This window comes from Ranitomeya imitator, chromosome 9, assembly GCF_032444005.1.
Source record: "Ranitomeya imitator isolate aRanImi1 chromosome 9, aRanImi1.pri, whole genome shotgun sequence".
NCBI lineage: Eukaryota > Metazoa > Chordata > Amphibia > Anura > Dendrobatidae > Ranitomeya > Ranitomeya imitator.
In genome coordinates this window covers 40,355,971-40,368,163 of record NC_091290.1, presented here as the reverse complement: position 1 = coordinate 40,368,163, position 12,193 = coordinate 40,355,971, and the positions used below count along the sequence as shown (strand labels likewise).

Here is a 12,193-nt window from a genome sequence, read left to right as displayed (position 1 = left end):
TCTGGAAAAAGAAGTGGAAGTGCATAGCATAAGCTTTGTGCAGACAATCATATTTTCAGTCTGAAAATTGTAACTTTCCTCAGTTAGGTTCGATATTCAGATCACACTCGGCCATGCAAGTCAATGAGTCAGTGGAAAACATTGGACTGCACTCGGATGACATCTGGAGAAACTTTTTGCCTATCTTCTCCTCATCCGAGAGAATAAGATCACACCGTGATCACACTCAGATCAGAGTGAGAGTTGCATAATCGACCTGATTCTCTCAGATGAGAGAATACAAGCCGGTGCGACCCTAGCCTGAGGGCACCCTCATACTGACAGATATTCTTTCATGTGATTATGTTAACGACACTTGGATCAAACTCTGTCAGAGTTTAGACTGTCAGACTGTACCAGTCTGTCATTGTAAATTTGTTTGCTGTAAACGATACCTATGACTCTGTACGTAGCCCCTTTTCTCATGTACAGCACCATGGAATTAATGGCGCTATATAAATAAATAATAATAATATTGCCGTGCATGGCCCCAAGGTTCTGTGCACCACAATACACTTCAACTGAAAGTGCATCTGAGGACGCACATCCATCTGAAGTATTTGCAAGCTGGGTCCAGTCTCGATAGCGACCTATGTGATTGCGGTAGTAACACCCCTGGCTCTAATACTGCACTGGAAATGCAGTAAAAAGCTAGACAGATGTATGTACTTGAAAATGGTACCAATAATAACTACAAGTGCCGCACAAGAAAGCAAGGACTCATACACTGCCATCAATGGAAAAATTAAAAAAAAAAAATAATATGGGTACACAAACTATTTTTTTATGATGTTCTAATGTGAAAAATGTATGAACAAAATATTTTAAAAAACTATATACGGTGCTGTTGCTTTACCTGTTCCCAGGTCAATTTTACAGCACAATTAATGCCGTAAAAATGAAGCCCTATAAACAATTTGATGTTTATTTTTTTCCACCTTTTCACTCCACTTTGATATTTTTCCTGTTATGTAGTACATTATGCGGTAAAGTGACTAGCGATAATCAAAGTTACAACTGACCATGTCAAAAAAAAAATATGGCTATGTTGACAGAAAACTGCATCTAGATCAATAAACTAACCTACATCTATGACCCACATCACTGTATGCGATCTATATAGGTGCACAATAGTTTACATGGGTGCTATAGACACAAAACTCTAGGACATTTCTAATCAAGACTAAAATGGTTTGTTTTCTTTTACATGTATGTGATTAATAAAAAAAAAATAGTTGCATGCAATATCAATTAATACTTTTTAATTTTTGCTAGTACAACATAATACTATCAATCATAACAACAATTATATATATATATATATATATATATATATATATATATATATATATATATATATATATATATATTTCATGGAAAGAGGTAACAGGGGCAGCATTCCGCCATAGGAGAGGAAGATATAAGAATAGCGCCAGCTCATGGTAAAAGAGCCAAGGTTTAATGATATAATTTGCCTTTTATGACTTACTGGGTTGATAATGACCTAGAAATACATAGAAAAAATAGTTAGATCGACCTAGTACATTACAGAGCATTTACATACAGTTGTCCACATGTCCACACTCTGTTAGGACTGGCGGAACGCACCAAGTACAAGTTGAAATGGAACTAGGTGCGTTCGCAGTCCGAGGTTCACCGTGCAGGTAAAAACCCTGCTGCTAGTAAGACGGACTATATGGCGGTACTACAAGTATACACGCACGGGTTAACTACACCCTGCGTGAAGGAAGCTATCCTGTTGTGTCACAGGACCGCGGTACCGCACATAGAGCGCGAGCAAGTAGTTAGCGAACTCAACCCCAACTAGGATTGAAGTCCGATTAGACACTTGCTGGCACAACACCGCAACTGGGTGTGTAAGTAAACTAAATAAGAATATAAAGGCACAAGAGTGCGTGCGGTGCCGCACAGACGGACGCCACTAACCACCCAGGCTTGGGTCAGGAAAGCGCAGAGCAAGCGCACGGCGCCGTACAGGCGGACACAGCAACTGGTAGCTGTAATGTGTGTTACGTGCTGTTGGATAAGTCGGGCGCTAGATAGCAAACATACACCTTCCGCGAACAGACATTCAATAGGGAGGGTTATTTAAAGAGTGACTTTCACTCACAACACACACACATATATACAAGACAATACTAGCGCATGGCCGTGCGGTCATGCGCAGTTTATATAGCTGCAGCACAGGAAACAGCTACAGAAGTTTTGACCTTTCAGGACCTGCCAAAAGGACCAATGGGATGTGCTGCAGTACCTGAGCATGTGACCCTCGATCTCCAACAGGAGATCTTGCCCTGGGCATGCTCAGTGTGTGCAAATAAGGACTTAGATCCAGAAACGTCCACTCGCCGCTGCCCAGCACTGGCTTCAATGGCAGAAGCAGGAAAAGCAGCAGTAACTCTTCGCACAGAGTCAGACTGAGCGAGACGCTGGGATCGACGTCCCTGCTGAGCAGACTCCACTGCGGCTGGAGGAGAATGGGAGACCGCAGCGGAGACGGATCGAGATTCCCCCTGTGCAGCAGAGAAAACTCGACTCCTAACACACTCCCTAAATGTATTCCACGGTCCATTCTCCAACTCTACCATTGAGCACTTGCGAACCATGTGCTCATAACACAGCAGACCTCCAGCAACTACATCCCAAGTGATGGTAATCTCTGCCCTGGAGACTAAAGGTACCGTCACACTTAGCGACGCTGCAGCGATACCGACAACGATCCGGATCGCTGCAGCGTCGCTGTTTGGTCGCTGGAGAGCTGTCACACAGACCGCTCTCCAGCGACCAACGATGCCGGTAACCAGGGTAAACATCGGGTAACTAAGCGCAGGGCCGTGCTTAGTAACCCGATGTTTACCCTGGTTACCATCCTAAAAGTGAAAAAAAACAAACAGTACATACTTACCTACAGCCGTCTGTCCTCCAGCGCTGTGCTCTGCACTCCTCCTGTACTGGCTGTGTGAGCACAGCGGCCGGAAAGCAGAGCGGTGACGTCACCGCTCTGCTTTCCGGCTGACCGACGCTCACAGCCAGTACAGGAGGAGTGCAGAGCACAGCGCTGGAGGACAGACGGCTGTAGGTAAGTATGTACTGTTTGTTTTTTTTCACTTTTAGGATGGTAACCAGGGTAAACATCGGGTTACTAAGCGCGGCCCTGCGCTTAGTTACCCGATGTTTACCCTGGTTACCAGTGAAGACATCGCTGAATCGGTGTCACACACGCCGATTCAGCGATGTCTACGGGGAGTCCAGCGACCAAATAAAGTTCTGGACTTTCTTCCCCGACCAGCGACAGCACAGCAGGGGCCTGATCGCTGCTGCCTGTCACACTGGACGATATCGCTAGCGAGGACGCTGCAACGTCACGGATCGCTAGCGATATCGTCTAGTGTGACGGTATCTTTACTCAGACATCTGTGCAGGGACAGACAGGCATATAACAGTCCCAGAGCCCATGAATATTCTTCCATTTTCTAATGCTATCTTTATTATGGCTGAACATTTCTATTCAGTGCCCTGCATTTTGCAGCGTATAGTGATTAAAGAAAAAAAAATGCTCTACAATTATGCTATACTAGCTAGGTTTAACAGTTTCCTCTGTAGTAGCTGCATATGGGCAAAAAGAGAGGTACATTCCAAGGCTAAGGTTAGGCTTATGCATACTAAGTTTAGGCTAGATTCAATGTACATTTGCATTGGCTCTAGTAGGACACTCAGTTGCAGATTCTGTCAAAAAGCACAAGGCACTCATTCAGCGTAATAAGTAACTACACTTTTTTCTTTATTTAGTTGTTGTTCAGCCTTTAAACAGTTATGAATCTTTTTAATATATCCCCTATATGGCTTCCTTTCCTCTCAAACACCATGGTTAAAGTCCTGTTTTAAATTTCTTCTCTATGCCCTTTTGGAAGCTGCTCTGAACTGCTGCCGTAGCTAAAATCCACTTTCAGATACTACTTAGAAAAACTATCCCAGTCTAAGCATGGGGGAGGGGAGAAGAAGATTATACAGGGAAAATGTTTGTAAATAGTGTTTCAGTTCTTTCTAGAACAGCAGTTCAAACCATCTTCTAAAAGAGCATGAACTAGGCAGCTAAAACAATACATGATGCATGTTGGGAGCTGTGTATGAAATATAGGTAGAAATTGGATTTTAACCGGGAGTGTAAAGCTGTAACTGTCTACTTTGTTTCTTGATTATTTCTGCATGTATTACACTTATCTTTCCCTGTTCCATCATGAGCTGCTCACTTGGACACCATAATCACAATACAGTTATGTGCATTGTACAAGACCCTAAAGAAGGTCCTCTCTTCACTTGAGAAAGTAATTCACAGCTTCTAGCAGTTCTTTATGATCTTTGCATGTAATGACTTGCTCGATCTATATTATTTATTTGCTTATTAGTCTTTGTTCATCATTATTTTTGAATTTTTATTTGACATTATGGTGAATTCCGAACCTGATCCCAAGTTTTCATATTTCTGACTTCATATTACAATTGTGTAAAATGATCAAATATCATCCCAGGACCTGTTAATTTGTTACTTCTGAGACCACTTTATATATAGTGCTCAAATAATATTATTGTCTAAGTTTCTCAGTTCTTCTCAGTACCTGTACACCCAGGTTCGGACTAGCCCACTGGGAATGGGTGAATTTCGTGGTAGGCCCCTTTGCATGCCTGGCCCCCCTCTCTGCTACTGTATATGAGCAGCAGTTTGCACAGTTCACCTTGATTCACTATGTCCAGGCAGAGGCAACATCTCATGACTCAACAAGCTACCCTTGAAAATCTTCTCAAAAGTCGGGTATCGTCTTATACGCCAGGTGTCGTCTTATAGGGCAGGTGCGGAGTAATCTGCGGTCGCCGCATATTGTGGGGGGAGCGACCCCAATGACAAGGAGAGGGGGCACCTCACCGGGAAGGTGTAAGTGAAGCAGAGGCAGAGAAGGAGATAATAGGATACAAGGGCGAGCCAGATGAGTGAACGAGGAGTGTTTTTCTAGGCACAGCACCGCTCTCTCTCTTTTTTGCATACCCCTGGCATCCCAGACGCTGACAGTTTGCTTCACTTACACCTTCCTGGTGAGGCGCTCCCTCACCTCGTCATCGGGACCACTCCCCCCCACTATATACTTCGACCGCAGATTGCTCCGCACCCACCCTATAAGACGACACCCGGCATATAAGACAACCCCCGACTTTTGAGAAGATTTTATATTTTAACTGGAAAAGTTGGGGGTCGTCTTATACGCCGGAAAACACGGTATATAGAAGCATAGATACAGTTGTGAATGAAGGTAATATTTGCATTTAGCAAAAAGTAGGCCCCCAGAGTCAGTGTATTGGTGGGCCCTTTGACAACCTGTCCAACGGTGCGTAAACCCATAGTTAGATGTGCATTGAGAGTATAGTGTTTAATCCTAATAATTTCTAGAAGTTATTACAAGATTATTCACATTTTTGTCTTTCATACAGATGATGTTAAATGATGATTGAGCACTGAAATGCTCGAGAGCTCAATACTTGAATTGAGCACGTCGGACACTCGGACGCGCTTCGACTTGAGTAGTGATCATAATGGAAGAGAAAGGGAAACTTGAGCATTTTTCCGGAGAGAGAAAATGAATGGGAAACTCGAGAATTTTTTGGGAGAGAATGAATGGGAAACTCGAGCATTTTTCCAGAGTGAGAGTGAATGGGAAACTCAAGCATTTTTCTGGAGAGAGAGAGAGTGAATGAGAAACGCAAGCATTTTTCTGGAGAGAGAGAGAGTGAATGGGAAACTCAAGCATTTTTCTGGAGAGAGAGAGAGTGAATGGGAAACTCAAGCATTTTTCAAAAGAGAGAGAGAGAATGAATGAGAAACCTAAGCATTTTTCCTAATAGAGAGCGTGTATGGGAAACTTGAGCATTTTTCCAGAGAGAGAGAGTGAATGAGAAACTCGAGAATTTTTTTTGAGAGAGAGAGAGAATGGGAAACTTGCAAATTTTTCTGGAGAGAAAGAGTGAATGGGAAACTCAAGCATTTTTCAAGAGAGAGAGATCCCTGGAGTTCTTCAGCTCACAAATTGTCCGGCTGACAGAGGAGTCCCTTCACTCCCAGAAGGGGAATATCCGATTTAAGTGCACCACGTGGCTCAGATGATTCAAATGAGCTTGGACCCGAGCACTCAAACATAACGCGATACTTGGCACTCCTCGATAGTGAACGATACTCGATCAAGCACCCCGATGTGCGATCAAGTATTGAGAAGTGCCAAGCATGCTCGCCCATCACTAATGCTGTTCATTAAAACTTCCCCGTTGCTGTTCTTATAACTCCCTTTGATTTGTTTGAGAGTTACAGAGACGGCATAGCTCAGCCACTCTTATCTGTTTCTGTATCTCCATTTCCGGTGGGCACCACATATTCCTGGTTATTCCTTCTCATCCATGAAAGGCGAAGCGGGGAATAGCCCTCTAAGGCTATTCGCTTAACAGTTCACTGTTAGGCAGGCAGCTTCATATTCATGTATTAAAAAAATATAGTAAAAAAAGTCTTCCGTTTCCTCCGACGAAGGAATCGGTGATCTAAGAAGCTGGCCATATGTTCGTAACTTGGGTTATTTCAAAGATAGTAAAATAGTTATGGCGGCTCAATCACTTTCTTTTTAATATCACCTCTAAATTAATAATGCCTGTCCATTTCTTTATGGCTAATCTACTATATAATTGTCTAAGGGTCACTTCCGTCTGTCTGTCTGTCTTTCTGTCTGTCTGTCTTTCTGTCTGTCTGTCACAGATATTCATTGGTCGCGGCCTCTGTCTGTCATGGAAATCCAAGTCGCTGATTGGTCGCGGCAAAACAGCCATGACCAATCAGCGACCGGCACAGTCCGGCGGAAAAATGGCCGCTCCTTACTCCCCACAGTCAGTGCCCGCTCCATACTACCCTCCAGTCAGCCCCCACACAGGGTTAATGCCAGCGTTAATGGACCGCGGTGTAACGCACTCCATTAATGCAGCTATTAACCCTGTGTGACCAACTTTTTACTATTGATGTTGCGTATGCAGCATCAATAGTAAAAAGATCTAATGTTACAAATAATAATAATAATAATAAAAAAGGTTATTCTCACCCTCCACCGTCGCGTCCTCTCCTCGGCAGTGCAAGCGGCAGGTTCCGGTGGCAAGGATGCTATGCAAGAAGGACCTTCCATGATGTCACGGTCATGTGACTGCGACGTCATCACAGGTCCTGCGCTCATACTAACCCTGGGACCGGAAGCTGCCGCGTGCACCGCACACAAGCGCCAGGACTACAAGGGGGACCCTCGGAGGGTGAGTATATGTTTATTTTTATTTTAAGTCTTTTTTTAACCTGTTACATATGTGGCTGGGCAATATACTACGTGGCTGGGAAATATACTATGTGGCTGGGCAATACACTATGTGACTGAGCAATATACTACGTGGCTGTGCAATATACGTGGCTGGGCAATATACTACGTGGCTGGGCAATATATTATGTGGCTGGGCAATATACTATGTCGCTGGGCAATATACTATGTGACTGGGCAATATACTACGTGACTGGGCAATATACTACGTGACTGGCAATATACTACGTGGCTGGGCAATATACGTGGCTGGGCAATATACTACGTGGCTGGGCAATATACTATGTGGCTGGGCAATATACTACGTCGCTGGGCAATATATCACGTAGCTGGGCAATATAGTACGTGACTGGGCAATATACTACGTGGTTGGGCAATATACTATGTCGCTGGGCAATATACTACATAGCTGGGCAATATAGTACGTGACTGGGCAATATACTACGTGACTGGGCAATATACTACATGGCTGGGCAATATACTACATAGCTGGGCAATATATTACGTGGCTGGGCAACATACTACGTGGCTGGGCAATATACTATGTGGCTGGGCAATATACTACGTGGCTGGGCAATATACTATGTGGCTGGGCAATATACTACGTGACTGGGCAATATACTACGTGGCTGGGCAATATACTACGTGGCTGGGCAATATACTACATGGGCTGTGCAATATACTACGTGGACATGCATATTCTAGAATTCCCGACGTGTTAGAATGAATCGAATGAATACGTAATCATTTATTAACAGTATACAATAACTTATTCAGGAGCTTTGGGTGTAGTTATTTCTTGATATATACACGTTATACATATAGAATACATGAAATAAACATTACTTTTCTAGCAGACCATATCTTCAATAACCAAGAGAATGCAGCCATTTACAGAGGAATACGCGGGGTTACCATCATACAACATTGATGAGTTTCGAGTTTGGGTTCAAGTTCCGTAGAATTCTAGTTCCTGAACCGAACTGTGAACTAATGTTCGCTCGAATCCGATGAATCCGAACAACGAGGGGTCCGCTCATCATTCCCTAGTCTTTACCCTATAGAAGAACAATATTTGGCTTAATTTCTAGATCTACTGTTTAGAATCGTTCATTTAATGCACTCCCACCCACTAATATAATAGTATGTCTCAGGTAGTTAGAAGAGGTGTCTAACATTTTAAAAAAGCTCCCTTAAAAAAATTGATTAACTCAGTTTTTAAATCCCCCAACAATCCAGTGGTCTCTACCGGTCATTTCTCATCCTTCCCATGTATAAAAGTCACAAGCTGCCAACAATATGAAAACTGTATGAGGGCCGAACTACAGTGTTCATGATCGTTCTCCCCATACAGCTTATCTGTATGTTTCAAGGGTTGTGAAAACTTATTAAATGGGTAAAATTACAAATTGCTTGTCAAAACTTGCAACTTTTTAGTTTACCTCTAATCAAAAATCCAATCCATTCCCAACGATGGAGGGATTTTTAATTATTACAAACAAAGAGAAAGGAGTTTTTAGCTAAAATAAATGTCTTTTATTAGAATTACATATACAAAAGTATATCCTTTTTAATTGCTTAAATACATTTTTACATGTGTAATTCTAATAAAAGGCATTATGTTTCCTAAAAACTCCTTTCTCTTGTTTTTTGTATTAAATTCTTTTGGAGTGGCTAATAGTTATCATTGAAACGGCTATTTGCTTTTCATACTGATTTAATGACCAAACTTAAAAGCTAAGCACAGTCATGGCACTGCAACCCATGGTAGTGTAGTAAATCTCACCAGACGTGGACGGCAGAGAAAAATTGATGAAAGATTGCAACAAAGGATGGTGGATAAGCTGCCCCAATCAAGTTCCCAAGAGATTCAAGCTATCATGCAGGTTCAGGGTCCATCAGTGTCAGCGCGAACTATCTGTCAACATTTGAATGAAATGAAATGCTATGGCAGGAGACCCAGGAGGACCCCACTGCTGATATAGAGACATAAAAAAGCTAGAGTGCAGCTTGCCAAATTGTACTTAAGTAAGTCAAAATCCTTCTGGGAAAGCGTCTTGTTGATAGATGAGACCAAGATAGAACACTTTGGTAAAGCACATCATTCTACTGTTTACCAAAAATAGAATGAGGCCTACAAAAAATAACACAGTACCTACAGTAAAATATGGTGGAAGTTACAAGATGTTTTGGGGTTGTTTTTCTGCCTCTGTCTCTGAGTTCCTTGACTGTGTGCAAGGTATCATGAAATCTGAAAATTACCAAAGGAAATTGGGGATATATTGTGCCCTGTGTCAGAAAGCCGGGTTTATGTCCTAGGTCATGGGTCATCCATCAGGACAATGACCACAAGCATACTTCAAGAAGCACCCAAAAATGTATGGAAACAAAGTGCTGGAGAGTTCTAACGTCGCCAGCAATGAATCTGGATCTAAATCCCATTGAACACCTGTGGAGAGATCTTAAAATTGTTGCTAGGAGAAGGTGCTTTCAAATAAGAGAGACCTAGAGCAATTTCCAAAGAAGAAAGATCCAAAATCCAGTTGAGAGATGTAAGAATCTTGCTGATGGTTATAGGAAGCGATTGATTGTAGTTATTAATTCCAAAGGGTGTTCCCAAATATTAATTTGAGCGTGTCAAAATTTTGGGGGGTTTTGTGTTAAACGATGTCAAATTTGCCTTTTTCCTTTTTTATGTGTTGCTCCATTACACATAAAGGAAATAAACTTGTGTATGACAAAACGTGTAATTGCTCGAATTTTTGGGGAGAAATACTTAATTTTCTGGAACAATGTCAAGGGTGCCATCACTTTTGGCCATGACTAAATGTACCTGTTGGATTCATTGTTTTAATGATGTAGTTTATTACTAGGACCAAGGTTATCAGACACCATAGAGGTTACCCGTCTCCTAGGCAAGGAGTGCCTGCTTGCAAGCTGTATAGCAAACGTTGCTCTGAAGCTGATCTTTTAAAACAATTGTCGACCGATTTTTATTTTCTCGCCATTGAGTCCTGTTATGAATTTAGATTAATTTAGTTAGTACTCATCTACAGTAGATTGTATTTTAAGATAAACAATATTAATTGAAGATATTCCAGAGCATATTAAGCTTGCTACAATGTCTTAACCAACCCCAATGTCCTCTTTGATTTTCAGACAGAGTGGTCTTGGATTGGGGAGCACCATGGCACGTGTGGGTGGCATTGTGGCTCCTCTGGTGAAGATGTTAGGTGAATTTTATCCTTTCTTGCCTCTGCTCATCTATGGAGTTTCACCAATAATATCGGGACTTCTTGTCTACTTTTTACCTGAGACTGTAAATAAGCCCCTGCCTGATACCATAGAAGAAGTCGAAACTGGGTAAGTAAAAATGATGCAATTATGAGGATAAGTTTTATCCTTCCATAGCAGACAGAAAGACAACAGATAGCCAAGATAGTATTTTCTGGGATAGTGGGCTACGAAATGAAGTCTGTTGCTGTCTGGCCATAGTAGCTAAGTATACATCAAGAAATGCTCAAGACAGAGGTGCCTTAAGTACAGGGTTATTTATTCCAATCTATAGGCCGCACTTTTAGTGAGGATGCGATAGTAGTTGGGTTTGTAAGATCTTAAAGATCAGAATATATTTGGAGGAACATAGAGGTGACCTAAGTACAGGGTTATTTATTCCAACCTGTAGAACACACTTTTAGTAGAAGCCAGGATGCAAGAGTAGTTGGGTTTGTAAGATCCTAAAATACATGCATTCATGACTATATGCTGTCTGAGGTCAACAATTATGCATTATATCTGAAGTAAAGTCTGTACAACCAAGATATAATATTTTCTTATTTAATGTTCTTCTAAAGGTTAAAAAGGAAACCAGAGAAGAAAGAAATCGTACCTCTACATACAGTAACCACTAATCCTGTGCGTGTGGCCCTGTGATTATAGTGGCACCAATGAAGCCATCAGTCCATTGATACCCACACACTATGAATTCACTGGATGCTTTTGAGAAATATTCATTAAGGAGAAGTGATCAAAATACTATCTGAGAAGGGACAGGGTCTCTTACCGAACCCCAAAATGAATCAAAGCTTCCATACGCACATCGCCAAAGTACCATTGACTGATTGACCTGTACAAGTGAATGAAGACTTCTGAAAGGAAGATTTTTAACATACTTGTTTCTTCTTATGTATAATACCAAAACTTATTATTTAAAGCAAAGAGACTTTAGCTACTTTACTAAAGTTGAAAAATGTGTTGTTCTTTAATGTAAAAAAAAAAAAAAGGAAAAATAAATCCAATTTTCACAAATCTGCTTCTCATAACCGACACAGATCAGGCAAACAGTAGTAACAGACATGGAGCCAGGGAGTAGATTAATTGTTTGATTCTTCTTTCTTTGATATCAAATGTCTTTGCTATCTCAATATTAACAAGAAAGTATTACAAAACAGAAGGAAGTCATCTTTCACACAGCAAAGAAGATGAATGATTTATGCCATCTATTTTATGTTGATATACCATACACAGAGAAAAGCCTACAATAAGAAAGATTTGGGCCTCATACCAACAAAAAATGGTAGGGCCCCGTAACAAAAAAATATGGTTGGGCCTCATACCAACAAAAAGTGGTTGGTCTTCATGCCAACAAAAAATGGTTGGGCCTCATACCAACAAAACATGGTTGGGCCTCATACCAACAAAAGGTGGTTGGGCCTCATACCAACAAAAAAATGGTTGGGCCTCATACC

General features: G+C 41.6%; 1 protein-coding gene across 1 annotated transcript in view; it reads left to right on the top strand.

The window, feature by feature from the left end:
- Nucleotides 1-11,713, top strand: part of LOC138648741 (solute carrier family 22 member 6-A-like) — a 58,879-nt gene extending 47,166 nt beyond the window's left edge. The window contains exons 10-11 of the mRNA XM_069738591.1: nt 10,605-10,808; nt 11,300-11,713. Of these exons, the coding sequence (XP_069594692.1) occupies nt 10,605-10,808; nt 11,300-11,378 (283 nt within the window). The 3' untranslated portion in view covers nt 11,379-11,713. The remainder of the gene's footprint in view (nt 1-10,604; nt 10,809-11,299) is intronic.
- Nucleotides 11,714-12,193: the final 480 nt, after the last annotated feature.